We start from the raw sequence: 24,620 nt of genomic DNA on the forward strand, positions 1-24,620 counted from the left end.
TTTCCGGGAACCGTTTCAACAATGAAATCAGAGAAAATTGGCAAATTCTGATAGGAAACGATCAACCTGAGGTCACAAATCCAGGTCTAACCAACAGCATTTTCATTCGAGGCCCGACACTGGGATCGAACCCGGCGCCTCTCGACGCTAAGCAGAAGCTTAACGACCGAGCTATGCTGCTGGCTGAATAAAACAAAACTATTCAAATAGATTGGTCATTTTTAAGCGGTTTATATTACAAATACCGATCAAAGCCGGGTAAAACCACTAATAATAAATACATAAATATTTTTGGTCGAAAACTCGATATAAATGGATTGTGATTTCGATGAGATTTCACATGTTTTATCCAATTTCGTATTAAATAATTCGTGAAAGCGTGTTGTGCGCATGCCAATTTCAGCATATTTTCCGAGATGAAACTGTGTTACCAACTTATCGATTTTCAGTGTTGTCGTTTCACGAATGCAGGTTATGTCTCCCGTCGCTCAATTAACCATTAACGCACTCCAGTGCAGTGTGCATTCGCAAACATGAATTGTAATCGTTCCTCGACCAGATTGCATTTTCGCGTTGTCCATTTGAGACAGTCGGCCCTCAATGAGGTGGTTCGGTATTGACGTGTGGCTAAATGGAAAATCTAAAGGTTTTCCGGACAATATCGAGGCATGAGAACGTGCTCGGGTCTTCACCGACCCATATACAACATCGGCTTATACAAGAGACTCGTCAAAACTGGTGAAACGTCGAAAAATAACGACGAGGATGAAGTTGACGATGACAAGAAGGCGATTAAAAAAATATATAAAGTGTGAGATATTATACAATGTGTAAATATGTTTCATTTTGTGTCAATTAAACACTTGGAATGGTATTTCTCATCGTGGATAGTGAAGTTTTGATGAAAATACCGCCTTACAACACATAATATGACTCAGAAATATTTGATTTTGATTTTTAAATGCTTTGTATTATTACGAAATTATGTTCACAATACATCTTATATCTATTTTAATAGCTACTGATCTACTGATCATTTTCTATTTTACAATTTAATTTCATTTGTTTAGTAATCATAGTATTATATTATTCTAATGTTAATCTACAGCATAATAGGAAAAAGAGCTCAAAAACCTATTTACAATCCTTAAATCAGAAATATATATAATATTTAATTTTCCATATAACAGTGCATAATTTAAATGAATATGTACACATTCAAGTGACTTTACTGAAACAAATTTAATTACTCCCTATTTGTAATTACAACTTGCAAGAATAAATGCTTATTAATCTTTAAAAAGCTCAAAATTAGGCCATGACATTTGTACTGATTGAAATATTAAATAAAAATGTTTGTTTTTCAGTGAAATCAGGATAAGAAGTATTTAAAAAATTTTTTTAGCCAAGTATCACACCTAAATTTACAGTTCAATGTTTCAGTATTCAAAATAATAGATGGCATTATAATTAAATATTTATTCTGATATTAAAACAGTGCCATCTATTATTCTACAATATACATACATACATACAGTAAGTTAATATTAAATTTATACACTAACTTATTATTCAAATTGGGGGATTCGAAATGTTATTCAACTCTATTCAGATTAAGATCTGAATGTTATAATACATGTATGTATTTTAATTTCATTGCTGTGACGGCTTCTATTTAATGATTAAATCATCATTTTACAATAATTATAGTTTATCTCGTAAAAAAATTTAACGAAGCAAATTTAATCAACATCAAAACCAGAGACAGTAACCTCAGTGCACAAAATTTAACATAAATATAAATACATATTATTGTATAGAGATGGGTTAAAATAGGTTATGTACTAAACAAAAGCACTTTTTTTTTTGTCAATGTTTATGATGACTATTAAATCGTGTTTAATAATAGCAAATCGCATCAGGTTATCTACAAAATACAATTATGTGGACATTTGAAGTAAACAAGTATATATACATATGTATGTATGTATAATATGTATATGCAATTTATACATGCATCCATAAAAATTGAAATCATCTTTAGATATAAGCTAGTCACCGGAGCCTGAGGGGGCCGTGTATTGTTCAAAGGTTGTAAATGCATTGTTAAAGGTTTGCCGAACAATGGATAGCACTGTGACTATCATAACTCTAGATATAACCTGTACACCCACTAGTATACATATACACATATGTATGTATGTATATATGTATTTACATATGAACAGAGTGATAAATAATTGTCCTATATATATATATATATATATATATATATATATATATATATATATATATATATATATATATATATATATATATATATATATATATATATATATATATGTTTATTTAACCAGTGCTGGTTTTAGGGGGGGCTGGATCGGGCGCCCCTCGATGCGCCGAAGACGCTTTAAAATTTAAAATTAGAGCGCCAAAGGTTCTACAAAATTTTAGATTAGAGCGCCAAAGGCCTCTACTTTCTAAGCTCAAACTTTTGCACAGTACAAATTTGTACTCTGCAAATTCTATTCATGGGGTGAAGGCTTATTAATTTAAGAACTTAATAATTTAGTTTTTCTTTCAAATAAAGTTCAAAGAAAATTAATCTACTTATTGTATTAAATTTTATAAAACAGCATAATTTACAAAAATTATATCCGTACATTTGGGTTGTTAAGCGAATTTTTCCCGACACTGCCTGAAACTAGCAAGTGGTGAACGTTGTTTTTGAAATTTAAATTAATTCAAACTTACCTCTGGTCTACAATGTCACAAAATAGACTTTCCAGTTTTGAAACTCGATCTATTGAAAATGATATCGCTGAAAATCTTGATTTTTCAAGCGAAAACTTTAAACAATTGAAAACTTTAAAGATTTTGCTGAAATAAAGGCTCCGAAAGATCACTTCTGAAATATCATTTTATTTATTTATTTATTTTTAGCTTCACCTAGGCTTGGGAAACCTTGTTAACCCCTTTGCTGTCGGCCCAAGCCCGGTAAAAGGAGGATGGTAACCCATTTTATATATTTTTTTTCTAGGGGCGCTTAGAAAAAATTGCCCTAGGGGGCCATCGGGTCTAAGGCCGGCACTGTATTTAACAATACAAACGTATTCTGAAAAGATAGAACTTCAAAATAAAAGTGTTGTAAAACCAATAGAAAAATTAATTAAATAAATAAATTTTCAATAGATGGCGCTAAATGCTCAGAGACTTATAGCCCTACAGGAAACATTGGTAGCAAACAGTATATATATAAGTTTTTTTTATCTGTTATTATATTCGTATTATATTCGTATGTTTTTCTGGCAGTGTATTATCGTACATATGACGAATTGAAACAACTATTATAGTACGGCGAGCGTTATTGCACACAGTCACACGGATACACAGAATAGCGCTATCATATGTATGATTTTTACGTAGGAGTGGTTTCAGGATCCAAATGAAAGGCCAAAGTTACTTCACAGCATTTATTCAACGATTCGGGAGGTCCAAACAAACCACTCCTCACTCAAGAATAATCTAGTCTACCGTTTGTACCTCCTCATAAAGGACAAGTTGCACACCACAGCTTCCCCGATCCATTTATGTATCTATTGTCTAGACACGTAAAGGTCTACCGTGGTGAGTCCATTGTTTACGCACACACTCGCCCGGGTCTATGAGAACTCTAGCGTATGTTTTGTTCGGGCAATTACTGAGTCCTGTTTGCCTAATCCGGGGTCTCTATTATTCACCCACGAATGCACTTAGACAGTGAATACTCTCTCTCATATTCCCACGTTACAATATTATAGTTTTAGATAGTGTGTTTGAAAGAGACTTTGTATGTAAATATGTAATGTTGGTTGGGAATTGTTGGGAAAGTTTCCATGACGACATGAGGACGGGAGCCCCCGGGGTGTCGGGGGGCGCCGGGGGCAAAGGCCAGATTTTTCGATTTCGAAGGTCGATTTTTTTTTTCGATTAATATAAATTGAATAAAAAAACAAATTAATATTTACTATTAGATTCGCCATTTTTAAGCTGTTTATATTATAAACACTGAGCGAAGCCGGGTGAAACAACTAGTATTTTATATTTTAACACGCCTGTCGTACTATAATCATACGTACGTACGTACATATTATGATTTCGTACGTACGTAATAATAATATGTACATAAATTACATGGCACAATATTTTTATTGCACTTTGTAATATGCAACATTGTGCATGCATTGTTTTTAATAGATATGTATGTTATCGTATGAAAAGCATTAATTATTGTTGTTGTAAACATACTCATTTGAATACTAAAATGTACATACTAAAAATGTAAACATACTCATTTGAACTGGCCTGTGACAATAAATCTAATCAAAAATTGTTTTAATGCACGTTTTGTGATAAGAAAACATTGATTGCACATGACAAGTAAACAAATAGCACACCTACGTTGTTATAGCATTGGCAATTAAAATTTTTGAAATTCTATTAATGACAACAGATTTTAAACAATGAATTGTAAAAGAAAAGTATGTCTGTCATTCTGATTATGATTATTTAGGTAGGTGTGTATCATACTTAATTGTATTCAATGGAAATAGCAGGGAGTTATTTTAGATTTAGGCAGCACCGGGCACCTAAATATGTACATATTCTAATTGGTGACACGACAAAGCCGCGCAAGACATTGCCGCGCAGAACAACCCTGTCAATGCCGTCCCGCGCAAAACAACACAATTAATTTTGATTTAATAGAACAGAAGTTATAGAAGACTCGTACATATATTTAACTGTATGCAACCGAACGCAACTATTTTAAGGACTCGAAATATTGAGCAAAGCATCGGACGTTAATTTTAATTTTGCCTTTTGTCGGCATTTACTTTATATTCCGTTAGAGTTCGGTGTTTTTGATACTTTTGAAAACAAATAATTTTCAATTATTTTCATTAAAATCAGAAACCAACGTATTACATAAATATTAAGGTATGAAGCCCCTGATTAGCCTCTTGCAAAAACTTTTTTTGTTATTGTTTTATGAGTATGTTTTAATTTTTATTGGATATACAATATAATATATAGGAATTAGCTTTTGTTCTGCACGGCTATTTCAGCGCGACATTGTTAGCGCGGGTTCGGTAATTATTGGTCACAAAGCGCTCGCCCATTAGTCACTAAAATCTTTATAACGGAACATCTGGCAGCCGAAAAGTCCATCATACTAACGATAACTATCATACTAACAAGAACTTGAGTGCCAAATATTCCGTATTAGCGGTTTTCAAGGCAAAAATTGTCTTTTGGGCGATCGCAATGTGACTAATAATCCAATTACCGTCAGCGCGGCTTCATTGGGTTGCCATTCAAATTGCACCATTTGGAACAAAGTCATGCAATCAAGGCAAAGCCTCATTGAAGTGCATCACATACAATCTATTGAATATTGATAATATCATTGACCATGTATGGAAGGAACAAGTGAATACATACAAGGTTTAGGATTACCTTTTCTGTAAACGTATAAATTATTATATAAATCTACGCGAACGAACTTGACGAATTTCCTTTTATTATCTGAGGAAGCGCAATCATCTTCAAACCTCCATGTAATTAAATTTTTGTAAATAAAAATAGTACTGTGTAAAAACACTTTAAATAAGTTACATAGTTTAATTCCCACGACTATTGCAAAAACACCACATGTTTACAATTTTTTATAATGCAACTATCGAATGTTGATTTATTGATATGGTAACCAAGTAAATACATACACTGATAGCATTTAGTATGTAGCATATGTAACTTTCACTGACGGTTTGAAGACTTTGTAGATAACGAGGAAGAAATCGACTCAAATTTTGATAGAATGTTTTATTGTCAACGTAAATCTGCATGAACGCAAAATTTCAAGAAAATCGGTTGGATTAAAGTGGATAAAAAATCGATTCCAATATCTTAACGAAACTGAATGTTAAATGAAACACAGATTTTTTTATACTAACGCAGAGAAATAAAATGGATACGATTTAGACGTGCATTTAAAAAATAACTTTGCTCCTTAGAACGAATCATTTGCGCATTAAAGAAATGTTACATTGAGCGATATTTTATTTGTAGTAAGTATGAAATGAAAAACAAATATTTCGATCATTTAACAATTAAAAAATGTGCCGTTTAAGATAGAATTGAAAAACTAAGTACATGATTTCAACTATGTACATATGTACAGTAAATTTGCAGTTTAATTCACTAATTGTTAACTCGCCAGTTATAAAGATTAAACACCTATTATACAAAGTGGGCCAACTTGGACGGTTGCAGGTTGAGACGTTGCCGATCCTACATATGTACATACATATATGCGAGATGCTTAATGCTCTGTGTTAATGCGCATTTCATTCATTTTAGGTTGCTTTATATTTATTATTTATTATCTATTTTATTTCTCCGACGAAAGAATCTCTCAGACTGTATTCGTTGGGGGAGGGGGTGGTGGCCCAATGTAGAGGGCTTTATTGGTCGACTTCATTGACCCCTAAAGTGGGCTTATATTTCTTTCTATTAAGAAAGTGGCCTATCGAATGCCCGCATTTGATATTAAAATTCTGACCTAATTAAAACAATGGATTTGTAATTTTTTTATTTATTTATCAGAGGTTGTTTCTTATTTTATTTTTTTAAGTGTACAAATATTATATTGAAGGTATATAAATGAACACACTTTTTATGTGTTCTTTTGTTTTTATAATTTAGTGATATTCTTTTTCAATTGTTGTTTTTTTTTGTAATATGTATATAAGAAAATTTGTTTAATAGTACACTTATTACTTTATCTATGTTTTAAATGTTATGATATATTTTTAATTCACACAAATTTTATAAAATGCTTACGATATATGTACATATGTACATATCGTCAGTCCGGAAAGTCATTTGTCTAGTTCAAGCTTGACACACAGGCCAATAGTGTCATTTTTCACTTGCAGGGAAGTGTTCAGCACATTCAAACTTCAATCGTCTCTACTAAAAAAAGATACTTTTTGATTTACGCTTTTTTCTTCGATAATACGATAAATGCGCATTTGTCTTATAAAACGCGCATTTAAATTTTCCCCAAATTAAATCTTTAATTTTCACTTACTGTTTTAAGTATTTTTACATACGTACAAACATACAAGCATATGAAAAGCCCCCTTAAAATTGTACCAAGGCCGCAAACGAAGCAAATCTTGTTAATAATTGGTTTCCAAGCTTAAAATGCGCATATTCAACACTTTTTTAAGTCAACTTTTTTTTGTTCATTTTTACAGAAAATCACCAGGTAAATCCCAGAAATATTCACATTTTGGCAGTGTAATATTCCCCCAACGTTGAATGTGCACATTATGCAATCGTCTAAAGATAAATTACACATTAGACATATGTACATATATGAATAATTTAACATTCCCCTCCATAAATAGCATAGCCAGCAGCATAGCTCGGTCGTTAAGAGGGCTGGACAGCAGCGCCTTGTCCATACAAACGTACTATACTTCTCCCTTCCTCAATTATGGCACTAGAGAAATTGTTTTTTAATATGCTATGGATATCTACCATTGGGGTGCATCTATCGCTTTATTTTTTTGATTAATTATTTTTTATAGGAGCAAGGAGCCGCCAAACATATATAAAATCGCCTCTTTTTTACACCCACGAAACGAGTCCAGCGTGCTTATTTAACGGTCGATTTAAAAAAAAATACGCCGATAGATGCACAGAAAGTATCTTTATCATACCGATAATGATTTTTTTTTTAAATTGGTCCAGTTTTGGAGGAGAAAATAGGAGAATACGAAACCTCGATTTTGTCAATTTAAAATACGTTTTATCTGGTCGAAGCGCAACTGTCGCATTCACTCAATATATATATATTGATATATATTGTCGCATTCACTCATTATATACATACACTCAATATATATATCGAAGAAAGGAACAATAACAAATTTAAGGTTTCGGGTGTACAGCCCTCTTAAGCTTCTGCTTAGCGTCGAGAGGCGCCGAGTTCGATCCCAGGGACGGGCCTCGAATGAAAATGAATTTTTCAGAGTATGCTGTTGGTTAGACCTGGATTTGTGACTTCAGGTTGATCGTTTCCTATCAGAGTTTGCCAATTTTCTCTAAATTCATTGTTGAAACGGTTCCCGGAAAAAATTGGCTAAAAATCCCTCCTATACGATATGTCACCTATACTTTGTTATTAATTAATGTGCAATAAATAAGTTTGTGTACAAATTGATAGATGTCTCATTGATTTGCGAGTTTTTCAGTGTCTCGTAATTCAGTGATTTATATAAAAATGCTACATTGTAATTGTAATTTGTAATTGGCCAGGAAGCGCATTGAGGTTTACCTGTAAGGCCTTCTTATATATGTAAAAAAATAAATAAATAAACTTGCATATATACTTGCACACTGTTTACTCACCTGGTTACGTTTTTATTTCAGGCCTGAAAACAAAAAGTACAACATAATTGTGATAGTGTTCATCATTATATTATGCATCGCTCTCGCTGTCTACTTCACCGTGTCGGGAGCGAAGAAAGGAAAAATCCTGTTCACACCGCCAGATCCAGAAGAACCCCTACCTGCGTCCAACTCAATCTTACACACCTTCAAAACTGGAGCTGTGTGCACCGATGGACCACCATGTTCAGACATTGGCAGGTAAATTCGTCGAGATTAACATCCTCTTATCGCCACAGACGAGGAGACACTGCAGACCGGTGTAAACAGAGACCGTGATTACAATTAGTGTCATGGCCGGCTGTCTACCTCGCGTGTTGAATGCTCGACTTGTTCAATTCGATTTCGCTACGCCTCGTCTGTGACTCAACAAAAACAAAACGATTACACAAGGATCTCTGATCATGGAAAAATATCCATTCAAAGGATAAAATCATATTTACATAGTTGAGATTATACCCTTACTTTTTAAAAAATACGTCTGCGTACAATACAACGGGATAATATTCTCGGCACGGCTGTATAATAAATTACTCGACATAGTATGTCCAAACGATATTTAATGTCAAATTAACGGTAATTGGATTATTAGTCACATTTCGATCGCCCAAAAGATAATTTTTGCCATGAAAATCGCGCATACGGAATATTTGGCACTCGAGTTCTCGTTAGTATGATACATAGTTATCGTTAATATGATGGACTTTTTGGCTAACAGATGTTCCGTTATAGAGATTTTAGTGGCTTTTGGGCGAGTGCTTTGTGACCAATAATAACAAAAATAAAATTTGACTTTTCAGTGAAAGCATATCCAATTACATTTTCATTGGTTCCGCGTCGCATTGATGATAGCGCGTCGCCCCGCTCCTGTCCATTCCCACTCTCTTCGTGGTCCGCACATCGTAATATTGATAATTGGATTATTAGTCACATAACGATCGCCCAAAAGACAATTTTTGCCATGAAAATCGCGAATACGGAATATTCGGCACTCGAGTTCTCGTTAGTATGATAGTTATCGTTACTTTGATGGACTTTTTGGCTGCCAGATATTCCGTTATATAAATTTTAGTGGCTTTTGGGCGAGTGCTTTGTGACCAATAATCACCGAACCCAAATTAACATCTCTAAAATAGTTCGCACGACCCAATCGACGTCAAATGGGTTGCCAGTAGCAAAAATAAAATTTGAATTTTCAGTGAAAGCATGACCAGTTACATTTGCACTTGGTATAGTTCAGTGAAATCATATCCAATTACATTTTCATTGGTACCTATCAGTGAAATTATAATTGTTGACAGTTAGATGATAGCGCGTCGCCCCGCTCCTGTCCATTCCCACTCTCTTCATGGTCCGCACATCGTAATATTGATAATTGGATTATTAGTCACATAACGATCGCCCAAAAGACAATTTTTGCCATGAAAATCGCGAATACGGAATATTCGGCACTCGAGTTCTCGTTAGTATGATAGTTATCGTTAGTATGATGGACTTTTCGGCTGTCAGATGTTACGTTATAGAGATTTTAGTGGCTTTTGGGCGAGCACTTTGTAACCAATAATCACCGAACCCGTAATATCTTAGCAGCCAACACTTATTTATTTAGGGTTAGGTTAGGTTAGGTTAAGTTAGGGTTGGTTTTGTTCATTTAAGATTAGATTGTTAGGGTCGGTATTTATTTTTGTCAAATTTTATTTTTGTTACTGCCGGGCGGACACCGATTGGGTCGTGCGAGCTATTTTAGATAGGGGCACTCTTTTTATTTACAGGGCGAAATGTTTTAAACATGGTCGTTTGCATATAATGTCGAGATAAATACCTAATTTGTCTGGAAATACGGCTATTTTGCTGGGCCGATAAATGGTACTCTTGAAAAAATACGTCTACGCACAATACAATGTTGTTATCACTGAATAACTTTGATGAGTGTACCTTATACATCATCAACAGTATTTCACCATCACGGCATATATTGTGAAACGTTTATGCTTCGTATTTTTGCGTGTGCTTTTATGTAACATTTGAGAAAATATTTTATCTATATTTCGATTTAATATTCCATTTATTATCCATATGATATATTTCGATACGTTTTCAGTTTTCCATATTTTCATGCTTCTGTGGTAAAGCAATTTTTTAAATATACTTTAAGTCGAAAATAGTTTGGAAATGTTTAAATACGTATGTATGTCCACCTTTTCATCTACCAACATTGTTGCTGCAGTATTTTCTAAATCTTCCATGTTCAATCTTAGAAATTTTCATCGCTCGCGTGTATACTTTTCGATATTATTTTTCAATATGTAATATATATAGTTGGTTAAACGTAGGGTGGCCATGCGTCCCGTTTTGGATGGAACAGTACCGTTTGTACGTGCTTTGCGTTCGTCCAGTCGTTTTCGTAAAATTGTTTGATTTGTCCCGTTTTGTCCATATTTATCCGTGATAAATATTTCCATATTTATCCTTGTTTTCCAAGTACAATATGTATAATAAACATACAACATATTCATTTTAAAGTAACATTTAAAAAAATTGTTACATCATTCACTTTACATGTTTTTTTTTAATAACTGTAAAATACAATATCATATTATATATAAATTATATTGTTTCATTTTCTTCTCATAAAGAATTGTGCGTTCTGCCAAGTTATATTACACTGTTCGACAAATGACGACTTTTTTTTTGTTCAGAGACGAGATATGAGTTTTCTTATAGATCTATGCCCAGTGAACACGAATCTGGTAATAAAAAATGTTGATTGGCTCGAGATTCATACATATGAGTTTTTTAAATCGCGCGGTTTGTCTATATCTTGGTGTTGTTCGGTTGATGTCTCAAAATCTGTCAATTTCCTGTTCAAAATGAATATTGGAATCTATAGTCGGGTATTTTATCTTTCATTTGTAGTACTTTTCAGCTTTCAAATCCCTCTAAGTAGTCTTCCAGTGAAAAGTACGTATTTTCACTTGGGATTTTTTCCTACTGTTAATACTATTTTATAATGAGTAAGAAAAAAAAGAAGAAATGACAATTTTCAGTTGCACATAAATTTTTCAATTAAAAGAAACCGGTATCTTTTTGGAAAATTTGTAGTAATTTTGTTTGTTAATTTTACACGTTTCAAGAAAAAACTTCCAACTTTTTTTTTTCTTTTGTTTCTATTTTCCCTGTATATATGAACGTTCTGCAAAAAATTATAATTCCTTAACAATATACTATATATGTATGTATATATAGATGGTTATTTGAAGGAAAATGTGTAAAATTTTAGACGTGCAACACATTCTTTAATTTTTTACGGAGCATCCCGTTTTGCGTCCTGGGAAATATGGTCACCCTATTTCCTATATAGAATTTTAAATTTCAGCACAAAAGTGGGTCATAGGATTTATTGTGCTCCAAAATATACAGACACCTGCTATACATCGCTTTGCTTACAAACATTGTGAGGATAGAGTATTTTTAATATGTATGATAGTATACAGTAAAATCGTCATATTTTATTTATCGATACACATTCGCTTAGTGTTGATGTGCTGACTCAGTGCTTCGCGTTGAAAAATATTTCACGATTTTGTGAAATATTATACAGATGTAAATATTTCAAAATTTCATGTTTACATTGGGTAATCGTATATAATCATAGTTCGACGAAAGTCAAATTCTCGATAATATTATCATGCTGATAGTACAAATTTGAACATGTGCGATGAGATGATGACAATTGCGCAATAATAAACCGGTTATGCGCAATATGTATTCGTTCGAACTGAATTTGTCATGCAATTTACAAATTCACCTCAACAATGTCTTGTTGTGTTTGATGGAATTATGTACATATATTCGTTCGTTTGCTGTAAAAATGCTGTAAATTTATATATAATGATATGTATGATGTGGCATGTGTTGCGCTACGCTTCTTTCTTTACTTTCTAAATCGTAAACAATATGAATTATATATTTTAGTACATATTTTACTTGTCTGCTGCGATGGTTTTGTCTTCTTATGTGAAGGATTAAGGACCTTTCTCGAGTGGGATGAAATAACCAGAAATAGAAATCATTGCGACCACGTGGAAAATTTTACTTGCCTTTTAAATTTTAATTTTAATACTAGAAAATGTATTTTTGTTATTCAAATTGTAGAAATTCTACCCTAGCAAAAAAATCTTGGTAAATTATCATCTACAGCCATTCGCCATCCACTGCTGGATAAAGGCCTCTCCAACACGTTTCCATTCGTCTCTGTTTGCGCAACTCTCATCCATCTCACCACACACATTTTCCTAATTTTGTCAACTCAACTTCCCTGCGGCCTTCATTTTATTCTCTCGGGTACCATTCAAGCACTTCTTTTGTCCACCTTTCGGCCACTATTCTAGCCACGTGGTCCGCCCATTTCCATTTCAGTATTTTTACTCTATTCATTATGTCCTAGTACCCTTGTCACCAACGTGTTCCGCTTCCTTTCTTTCCTCGATCATACAGCGTTCCATACTACTTTAAGTGTCTTAGTAAATATGCACATCGATATGTTTTAGTCCGACAGTGTTTCACACGGGCGCGTAACTACTATGCCTGAAGGGCATGCGGTGCATGCGGGCCTTTTAGGTTTTTAAATAAAAGTCTTAGAAGTCAAGTTATAACTTAGTTAAGGAGTGATCTTAATGCAACAATGTCTATTAAACAGTTTTCGGATTTGTTAATTTCAAAATATAATTCTGTAGAAAGTGAATTCGTTGAAGTGTACACGGCCTTTTTGTTATTTTTTCACATTGCCGGTTACTGTCGCTAGTGTTGAACGAACCTTTAGTAAATAAAATTTAATAAAATACTGTAAAAGAAATTCGATGAGTCAACTCAGGCTCAGTGAATTAGCAAAATTATCGATTGAACGTGAAGAAGCTTCTAAACTGTCATTGAAAGATGTAATTGCAGAATTTGCCACTTTGAAGGCGAGGAAAACGAACATTTAAATTATGCTAGTTAATCATCAATTTAATTTAAAAAAAAAAACTATTAAGGGAGAACTTTTGATAACATTCGCATGCGGGCCCAATTTTTGGTAATTGGATTATTGTCTCATTGCGATCGCCCAAAAGACAATTTTTGCCATGAAAATCGCGAATATGGAATATTTGACACTCGAGTTCTCGTTAGTATGATGGACTTTTCGGCTGCCAGATGCATTTATTAAACCTATATATTTGAATGGTAGCACGCACACCCGGCAAAACATTTGCTGCAAAAGCCTAAAAACTGTAAAAATCGCGCATTTTTTTAAACGCTCATATCTCGTAAACGATCACCAACCAACAAAAATAATTATCATATTCGAATTCAGTGGGTCAAAGTTAGTAAAATTACCGATTATGATTAAGTAAAATCAGTGAATGGATCTCTGTACATATAAAATTTTAAATCGGTTTAAAGAGCACATCATTAACTCAATTAATTATATTAATTTAATTCTTCTAATAATTGGGTAATTTAGAACAATATTAATGATAAAATATACACGTTTAAAATAAAATAATTTTTTTTTGAATATACATATTTTTAAATTTCGGAAAATTATATTTTAGTTGGTTACTTTTGGAGTAAAAAAATAATAAAATTTCTAAATTTTCTATTATAAAAATGTACAAAAATATATATTTACACAAATGTAAGTTGCATAATTCCAACTTTAATTCATTTCGAGAAATATCACATTTTGGTACGTTTATTCTGCTTTTTCGCGCGGACATTTGACATTTTCGCGCGGACGCTTTTTCTGGACATTTTGGATTAAAAGCCAGCAGCATAGCTCGGACGTTAAGCTTCTGCTTACCGTCAAGAAGGTGCCGGGTTCTATCCCTGAATGAAAATGAATTTTTCAGAGTATGCTGTTGGTCAGACCTGGATTTGTGACTCCAGGTTGATCGTTTCCTATCAGAGTTTGCCAATTTTCTCTGATTTCATTGTTGAAACGGTTCCCGGAAAAAAAAATTGGCTAAAAATCCTTCCTACCTACTACATATGTCACCACTATTTGAAAAATTTGATTGATGTACAATAAAAATTTATGTACAATTCATAGATGTCAGTTTTTTCAGTGTCTCGCAATTCAACGACTTATAATAAAAATGCTGTATTTGTATTTGTAATTGGCCAGGAAGGCGCATTGGGATTTACCTGTAAGGCCTTCCTGGTATATATGTAAAAAAAAAAAAAAAAAAAAAAAGTGATAACAAGATGTGAATTAAGTCAAACAGAATTTTCCAGTTACAAACAGTTTTTGTAACTGAAAATTGGACTTCCGCCACTTTAAAATATAACGGCTCATATGTATATACTCAAAAACGTGATTTTTTGTTGCTCAGTGTAATCACCGAACCCAATTTTTATAGTTACGCCACTGGTTTCATATGAAAACATTCTAACCAGAATCCAATAGGATTCAATCGCAGGACCGCATTTATCGAGGTCTTTGTCTTTAGGCCTCGCCGTGTCTAAATTTGACCTTGAATCACCAATCAATCTGACACTTGGCCAAGTTTATGCTGTGTGCATGGTTTTTGACAAAATGGACCGGCGCAGTCTTCGCCACGCGGTTGCGACTCCGCGCCGAAAAATACGACTCTCGAATAATAATAAAGGCGTGCGTTTTTTTCCAAGCCGCGCGGCTATCATATGTTTTTTGTTGACGCGCGCCTCAAGAGGTTGAATAGTGCGCATGCGCCAGCAAAGGTATATATAAACGTACCCCGCCAGCTGGCAACAGTGTCGGTCGATACACGACCTGCATCGCAGTTTGCTTCGCGCGTCTTCGTTTCAAAATAGCAGCCATGGCCGAAGAGAACTACGACGAGTACGAGCACTACAACTACGAGGTGGAGAAGCACGTGCATTCGGCGCACAGCGGCAAGCAGAGGACCAAGAAGGAGGTCAACGTCCACACCAACCACCACGATCCGTCGGGACACTCGCGCAAGATCCTCACCAAGTTGGTCAACACGGAGCAGAACAAGAAGACCGAAACCAAGCCCAAGAACTAGTCACCCCTTCTTGCCGTCACCCCGAACCCAATCCCACAACCCAATCCCGATCGCAATCCTAATCCTAATCCTCGCCGCTGCCAACCTAACAACGGTGTTTATAAATATTGAGTTGAAACGACGCGGTGACGTAATATTGTGCCGTTTTGCGAAGAGGCGTAATGGCGCACCGGCGTGCTGGCGATTGCGTTCACCTTGAAGACCACCACCACCACTAGTCGTCGAACGTTAATTTAATCGAAACAAAAACAACAACAACAGCAAACAAACAAACAAACAAACAAAATGTCTGACAGGTCTGCTCTATATGTGTATGAGAGCGCTTTAAAACAGTTTCGACGTTTGTTTTGTTTGCATTTTATTATTATTATTATTGTATAAGGGGAGGGGTTATTTATTAAAAGTAATAAAAAAAACTGTGTTATTATTGTTAAAATAATACGATTGTTTGACGTTAGTTGCAATATTTAAGTCCAAACGCCCAAAATGGCGTATTTGAAAAGAAAAAACAAAATGGAGTCACTTTTTTTCGGTGTGAAGATCTACATAATTACAGCGATTGATTGGTAATATTATATTGCTCGAATTTTTTTTTTTTATTGTAGCCTCTAACGTCGTCGCATAGACTGATGTGAAACAGTGCAAGCAAATTGATTTGTTTGCGCGAATTTCTCACGGTGCAATATTAACTTTTGTGATATTAAAAAAAGAATATTTTTGTGTATTTCTTTGTAAATTGCGTGAATGGTAAATTTAGCAGTTGAAGTTATCTATGTAGAATGAGTGTGAATTTTTTTTTGATGTATTTTATTATTGATAAAGAGTAAATTGGTCATTTGTTATAGCATTATTTTTTATATAATGTGATGATTTATCTTTTTAAGATTTTCGTTTGTGTATACACACGCATACATATGTATAAATAAAAATATATATAAAACGTTGAATGATTGTTTTCATATTTTTTTATACCTCACTCTCCTATGCCCAATTTTCCACTTTATATTTGACATTGTGAACGAGAAAACCAGTTTTAAAGTCAAACAACTATACTTAACCGCCCGACAGCTTTTGGCAATAGAGCATACATACTTTCCTACGCATATTAATTAGAATCGAATATCAAAAATTCGGAAGCTGCATTTCATATTGAAATACGTATCAATGATTTTTTTTTTTGTTTGACAAAACACTTGTAAGTGACCTTCGGAGATCTTGTTCTAGTTGTTTTGCATTTTTATTACAAAGACAACTCTATTTCTGAAATGTTTTTATTTTGAATTATTGAAATGATTAAATATCAATTATTTCTGCTATCAATTTTCATTGTTTTTGTTGAAAAACAAAAACATTTAGTAAATTTTCATATTTGTTATCACCCGACTTCTTCTGCTGTTATTTATCAAAGTATTAATTGCTAATTGCAAAAAAATACACTAAAATTCCGAAATATTATATAATGTATTATTATTCTTGAGCTAAATTACTGAACAGCAATTTCCATTTCAGTTTATTATAATAATATAAGTTCTTAAAAGTCCTTATAACAAGATTGTACTATAATCAAATATTCGTCCGTTTGTTATATTTATTTTTACAATAAATTTATACACATTTATTACCCACCTGGTAAACCAAAGTTTCCGTTTCCGGAGATACAGCAATTACTTTTATCATTAATTTTGCATTAAAATGTATACACAAACAGAATTGTGTCACGTGGAAACAAAATCAAATGGATAACCCTAAATAACCCCAACCTGGTATCAAAACATTTGATAAGCAAAACATTGTTGCTTTCGAATATTATTTTTAACAAACAGATTATTCTTATCGACTTATTGCCTCGTTTGCTTTCGCAACAACATAACATTACTTCAATGTATTGCAGGGATATTCTGAAACGAAATGGATCAGCCATCGATGCCACGATAGCTGCTATGTTTTGCAACGGCGTGGTGAATATGCACAGCATGGGCCTGGGCGGAGGATTTCTGATGACTATTTACACGAAATCAACAAGACAAGCGATAACTCTAAACGCACGCGAAGTAGCTCCTTTGGCTGCATCCAAAGACATGTACAAAGATAATCCGAAAGCTGCAAAACAAGGTAATTCATACATGTGTGTGATATGCATGGATAAGATATAAACGAGGAATCGGCAACAAATAACAAAGGAATTCATACGGATCGATGAGACTTTTCTTTTTATAGAATAATAAATATGTAGTTCACAGTTGAACAAACTATAGCGTTCGAAAACATTGTCATAGCAATTTTGAAATGTATACCGAATCATCTGTGTAAATTTACATGCAGAATAGCGATGCGGTGTCTTCACTAACTAATAACAATGTTGTTTAAATAAATATAAAACATACACATATTTTAAATAAATACAACTTTTTATAATGCATACATATCTATATTGCGCCTTTGCGAATGAATACATGTGTATTTTAAAATTAATGTACACACATTGTAGTTCAAAAACATGTTATCAATTCTTGTTTTCAGGTCCGCTGTCTGTTGCGGTGCCTGGAGAGTTGTTGGGCTATTGGGAAGCATACCAAAGATTCGGTGTTTTACCATGGAAAGATTTAATAGCGCCGACCCTCAAACTATGCGAGACGGGGTACATGATGACCAAATCCCAATGGGACAGTTTGCCAAAAAGTGCAGGAATTTTAGGAGATTCAAATTTAAGGTTCTTATTTATATTAAACGTACGGGAAAATATTCCGAGTTAAACATTCGAATTTCATATATACTTTAATGTGTAGATATTCAATATAATAATAATATACATATATAAAAACGGACGTGATGTGTGTATGTATGTATGTATGTACGTATGTGGCGGACGCGTCGACATTTGACCAATTAGAGGAGCGTATCGTCATTCTGACCAATGGGTGCAGTTTAAGCATCCGCTATTGGGATGTGACTTGCGATCGTGTCGAAGAGATGCGGGGAAACGGTGAAGTGGGTGGGAGGGGGGGGGGGTGTGTGGAGCATCTGATATGTGCGACGTCAGGCCGAGCGACGGGAGCGTACACACTTACACACATCCACGAAGCCAGACACACACGCATTAATTCATGATTTCGAACGGGTCAACGGGTTGGATTGGTGAGCGTGTAATGCGCGCACTCAACTTTTTATGATTCATACGTGCGCCTTTAAATTACTTTACATTATATGTTTATATATAATACTAGTGTTGTACCCGATGAAATATCGTATGGGTGTTGGCCATAGAAGTAGAATGCATAAAATCGCTCTCAGCCTCCAAAAATGTTGCTACAAAAACTCTGCGCGGCAGAGTTTGTTCATTGTTTGCCAAACTTCGTCTCTCTCTCTCTCTCTTGTCTCTCTTCTGACTTTCCGTCTCTCTCTTCGATGGCTCGCTTTTAGACGATACTTTTGTTAACAATGACCATTCTATGCATTCTACTTCTATGGTGTTGGCATATTAAGTTATTAAATAAAAAAAAATTAAAATAAATGTGTGGTTCTGTGTTCGATCAGCACGCGGTCTAATTTTTTTCAAATATATTTAATTTAATATTTATATTTAATTGTTTGATATGGAAAAAAAATGGTAAAAACTACTTACCTACCTATGTACATGTTAACAATATAAAACACCAATAGAAAAATTAATTAATTCAATAAACTTTCAATAGATGGCGGTAAATGCTCAGAGACTTGGCGCCGTCTATTTGCCTATAGGAAACATCGGTAGCAAACAGTATATATATATATATATATATATATATATATATATATATATATATATATATATATATATATATATACATGTATATAAGTTTTTCTTTTGTTGTTATATTCGTACGTTTTGTTGGCAGAGGTTTAGCTGTGACGAAACTACTATTATAGTACGGCGAGTGTTATCTCAGATACAGAGACAGACAAACAGACACAGAATAGCGATATTATATATATACATATGTATGATATAACTTTATTTTAATCCGTGTATAAATTCCTTTCTGAAATCAACGGGCACAACACTAGTTTAATATAATATACAAAGAAAGTAATAAAAAAATTTTAATATTAAAAAATAAAATGTATATGCAAGGAAATGTTCAATGTTTAGCATGAAAAGTTCCATTTTAATGTTCATTTTTTTACATCTAAAACTGGAACTTGACTCATTGGCATTCAATGGATGTGCTATTATTATTTTTTTTAAACGCTTTCAGAATAATTTAATTAAAATTACATTATTATTTATAGTGAAATTTGATAATGAAAATATGATAGGATCCCACTTCGTAAATTTTATATATATGTATACTATTTATTCGTATTAAAATGTAAAGTTGTTTTTTTAACAGAGAAATGTTTTACAATAACAACACACATACATTGAAAAATAAAGGTGAAACGATTAAACCAAGTACGGCGTATTGTAATACATTAAAAATAATAGCAGAAAAAGGTGGAAATGAATTATACAATGGCTCACTTGCTACAAAATTTGCCGAAGAATTGAAGGAAGCTGGCAGTATTATTACAAGGGAGGATCTCGAGCAATACAAGTATGTAATTTTTTAATTTTTATTCATTTAATATTTATAATGGAATTATTTTAATATTCATTAAATACATATAATAAATAGATCTTCACAGCTTTCGAGAGCAATTCTTTTACGGTTACTGATTGTTCGCAATTTTTTAAATAAATAAAGCCTGCTTCATTGCCTCTACCGGATTTACCAATGAAGTAGATCCTATGATAACATTGATATCCGTTCCACTGATCATAATATCACGATGAATCTTGAAGCATTCTTCAGCTGTGATTCCACCAATAACGTAAATAATCACAAGTGGATTATCGAAGGGATGTTTAGAAATATTTTGTGCATTTTTAGACGTTGTACTCATGAGAATGCTGTGGATTTTAAAACAAAATTAAAAAAAAAAACCGCCTAAAATCATACTTTGTAAAGAGTAGTTGAAAAAAACATACTTGAAACCACTTAACAAAAAATCTTTAAGACCGGCCGTTCTACACTTCAAATCTGGCATATCTGGTCGTCTGATATCCACAATATCACCAATCAATTGCTGTAAAACTCCCTTATACTCAGATGGCGAAACTTTGTCAATCACATTGATAACCGATTTATACCTAAAAGTAAATCAAATTTAATATTGGGCATATTTAATTTGAAAATGTTGGCAAAATTTTTGCCAACATTTTCAAATTGTTGCAAATAGCCACAACCAAATTTTAAAACGCACCTCGTCAAATTATCTCTGAGTTTTGACAAATCTTTTAATCTATTTATGATAAAGTCTGTTAAGAAGTCGGCATCTTCTTTGCAGTGAATAGCATCGTCTAAACTTTCAAAACAAGACGTAATATTGTTTTTATTTTCGTATATAGCAGTGCTTAAGGATTCGTGCAAGGTTTTTTCCTGTGCCTCAGAAAAAGTGATATATCCACCAGCCAAAGAATAAATGTAAACGAGAAGGGACAACAAACGCTCTAAAGACAATCCTCTTTGTTTCCATGATTTTATAATGTGACTTATCTGAAAACAATTCGATGATTTACTCATGTACATATATATGAATGAATGAATGATAAATATTTTTTAAACTACACATATATCAATATAAAAACCTGAGATAATACACTAGTGGAATCTCTACTCGTGGTAATACTTTGTAAAACTTGTTTCTCCAAACACATCAACAAATCAATCTGTTGAACGTCGGGAGACTTGAGTGCTTGTACAATTCCCAGAGACTGTTGCAAAAGACCCGAGTTTGCTTCGATGATCTTATAATTACCTGAATATTAATCATCGTATGAAATGTGAAGAAAACTGAAGTTTATACATACATATAATACAGATAATAGACAATCACCTTTATATGTGCTAATAAGTTTCTCTAAATTTTGAGCCGTAACTCTCGGTGGAAATTTCCCCGGGCTCATATTATTTATTCGCATGAGTTTACTGTATAGACCGAACATGACCTCGGTTTGAGTTTTGTTCACAAAGTATTCAAAATTTTGCCGATTGCTTTCATTGTCTACATGTACGATGCAGCCTGGACTTAAATGAACGTCGTCAGTAATGGTCACCCTATAAAAATAATTTATTAGAGACCATAGATATAGAATACCATAGATACGCCCTGACGCTCTAAGCCGATCACCCTGTCGGACCATGCACACACAAAAAAAAGTACAGATCATGCACACTCTCTCTCCGTAGCTATTTAGCTTCTATGTAGGAAGGTCGATTGATATTTTTCGAAAATGCCAACGTGTTTAGTGAAATTGTGTTACAATTACTCAAGGAAACATAAAAAGGCGGATGGCATCACATATCATAAGTAAGAATTAACATATAATGTCTTCAATTGTAGTAGTATTTTAACATATAATGAAATATCGGCGCGATGTATGTAGTCTTCTATGCATTGAAGGAACAGCGGCCGACAACCTCTACCATAGGTGTCACTAAATGCACGCGTATATCTTGTTGGCACTGAAGGAAATTCAGAAATCGACATTAAGTTTAAACCTACAAACAATGAACTAAATATTAAAGTGTCAGCTTTAAAATTGATCCTTGTGGAAGTTACTAATGTTTAAATATTGTAATAGTTAATGATGGTTTTATTATAGTAACATACATTTGTAGTTTAATATAGTGTGTATAGCTAAATATTTTTTTCTTAATATGGCTTTATTAGTTTGGTTTACTGTCACGCGGAGTGTCCAATAAAATAGAGTTATAAATAAAATAAAACTTCAGTGCATGTACATATGTACATAAACTGGTTGCTGACCACTGCCGACCGCTGCGTTCCTTCCTTTTTTTCGCCACTTCCCCGCTAGTTAAACCCTCAGTTAGTGGCGACAAGATCTCCAACGAAATTTGTATGTAATGGCATATCTAGGTATATTCTACATCTATGTTATAGACACATACAAAAAAGTTTAAAACACATTCAGATACCCACATGTCTGCTTCACAGAGTGGAGATATGTCAACAGCAAGGTCGGTAGAGTGACCTGGAAACCTAGGCAATAGAGTCATCAACTTGTCCAGAACTGAGTTCGAACTATGCGTAGTCACGCCGCAAATATCTAACGTACGATCTATGAATACTATCGAAGCTTGTCCAGAAGCATTCTGTATTAATTAAAAATTTGATTAATAATTTAAATGTTATTAGAAAATTTAAGCATAATTATGACCTACTTTTCTTCGTGTGCCCGACGGTAAGTGTTCTAAAACTCCTGCCAGCACTGAACTAAAGGGTCCCAAGTAAAAAATGTCTTCTTTCACTCCGAGATATTCCAAAAAGCTATCTATCGACGAGGCTAGTCTTCTCACTTCATTTTTGTCGTCCAATAATAGTGAATGCAAATCTAGCATCGACGTTTGTGTTGGAAATAGGCCGTGTCCAAATTTCGGATACAGCTTACTGAACACCGGTGTAATGAATATGTTATTTGTAATAGATACGCCAAACAACGGCGTATGTACGATTTCTACCATACATTCCTTCATTAAAACATAAAAATAGCGATTATATTTCAAGTAATTATCAAGTTGCATATGCGTCGTATTGAAAATACCTTTTTTGACATCCATTTTCCTACGGTCTCTTTTAATTCGTCGTAGGTGACGTCAGATTCGGATGACAGAATATTGGAATCGGCGTTGGTTATCAAAATGCAACTGACAAAATGACTGTTCAGTAAAATTTCTTGTATGGAATTCAAATTGGCGCTTGTACCGCGTGTTATAAATACCGCTTTCTTTTGATTCTCATCGCCACTCTAAAATAATCAGTATTAAAAATTGTTTGGTTGTTAGGTAACAAGTACCAGTCGTTGTCTGGGATCTTATCCTCGGTATTATTTTTTTATATAAAAATGCGAATAAAATCATTTGTTTTTACATATGACATGAATAATAATTAAATAAAATTTGATAATACGTACAAGCAATACGCATTTCAATGAAATTTCTAACAAGGGGTGGGTGTTTCTTGACGAATGGTACTGGTTATGCGAGAGTAACTAACCTCAAAGGACGATAAGCACTTGACAGAAATGGCCCCAGCGTCGACCAGGTTAAAAAGACCACCGTCCCAATGCAAACATTCCGCTAAACAGTCTTCGATGAAGACAACTCCGCCCAATACTCGTTGGTAAACTTGCTGCCACCAATATTTGTGATAGTCACCGACATAGTCGACAATATTCTGTTGCTCCGAGTCCATGATTTAAGTTTTCATGACATTTATGAGGCCAATAAATAGACGAACACTACGTAGTCCACCAACTGTCAAACTGACAGCCACGTTATATGTCAGTCGTCGCGCGCCGTAACAACGCATTTTATAACCATTGCCGGTATTCAATTTCTACAAATCCATCCGGGTCGGTGATTATTCCGCACGAGCGATCTCGCACACGTTATGTGCGAAATAATCCGTTTACCATCCACTTGGGCGTTTTTGAGTATTTATCCGAAATATATTTATTTGTGATATAATTTTCCCTTCGATTCAGTGAGATTTTTTATTTAAATTGACTGATTCTGGAAGCCTTTGAATGGCTACGTTTACACTACCGATATCTACACCCGATACACTCGATATTTAGGAATTTTTCCATAAACAGTTCCTAAATAGCAACCACAGGTTGCAATATGGGAACTGGATATGGAAAAATTCCTAAATGTCGGGTGTAGATATCGGTAGTGTAAACGTAGCCATTCAAAGGCTTCCAGAATCAGTCAATTTAAATAAAAAATCTCACTTACCGTTTAAATGAATTTAAATATTTAAAATTTTTATTTTAATGTTTGGTATGAATTTAAATACTGTTAAAAATATAAAAAGAAGAATTTTATTTATATGGGTCATTTCCACCCCCCACCCCCCTAAATATTTATAATTTTTTTATCCAATTTAGATTTTTTACTTTTCTTTCACGATTTGTATTATACTGTTGCGTAGGGGTGCGTGGAGGATCCAAATAAAAGGCCAAAGTCG

The 24,620-nt window shown here is 33.8% G+C and overlaps 3 protein-coding genes across 5 annotated transcripts in view; 2 read left to right on the forward strand and 1 right to left on the reverse strand.

The window, feature by feature from the left end:
- LOC143911148 (glutathione hydrolase 1 proenzyme-like) overlaps positions 1-24,620 on the forward strand; it is a 38,026-nt gene that overhangs the window by 10,544 nt on the left and 2,862 nt on the right. For all 3 annotated transcript variants that reach the window (XM_077429910.1, XM_077429911.1, XM_077429912.1), the window contains exons 3-6: positions 8,482-8,700; positions 17,440-17,660; positions 18,069-18,258; positions 19,919-20,122. In XM_077429910.1, the coding sequence (XP_077286036.1) occupies positions 8,482-8,700; positions 17,440-17,660; positions 18,069-18,258; positions 19,919-20,122 (834 nt within the window). The remainder of the gene's footprint in view (positions 1-8,481; positions 8,701-17,439; positions 17,661-18,068; positions 18,259-19,918; positions 20,123-24,620) is intronic.
- LOC143911155 (uncharacterized) lies at positions 13,812-15,821 on the forward strand. Its single transcript, XM_077429922.1, has one exon. It carries the CDS (start codon positions 15,339-15,341, stop codon positions 15,546-15,548), a length of 210 nt encoding a protein of 69 aa, XP_077286048.1. The 5' UTR covers positions 13,812-15,338; the 3' UTR covers positions 15,549-15,821.
- Positions 20,129-23,950, reverse strand: LOC143911147 (sec1 family domain-containing protein 2-like). Its single transcript, XM_077429909.1, has 9 exons — positions 23,646-23,950; positions 23,194-23,397; positions 22,814-23,119; positions 22,572-22,744; positions 21,465-21,685; positions 21,217-21,386; positions 20,832-21,124; positions 20,557-20,718; positions 20,129-20,478 (listed from the first exon to the last, which is right to left on the reverse strand). The coding sequence occupies exons 1-9, from the start codon at positions 23,841-23,843 to the stop codon at positions 20,259-20,261; spliced, it is 1,947 nt and encodes a 648-aa protein (XP_077286035.1). The 5' UTR covers positions 23,844-23,950; the 3' UTR covers positions 20,129-20,258.

The sequence above is a fragment of the Arctopsyche grandis genome, chromosome 4 (genome assembly GCF_051622035.1).
Source record: "Arctopsyche grandis isolate Sample6627 chromosome 4, ASM5162203v2, whole genome shotgun sequence".
Taxonomy (NCBI): Eukaryota; Metazoa; Arthropoda; class Insecta; order Trichoptera; family Hydropsychidae; genus Arctopsyche; species Arctopsyche grandis.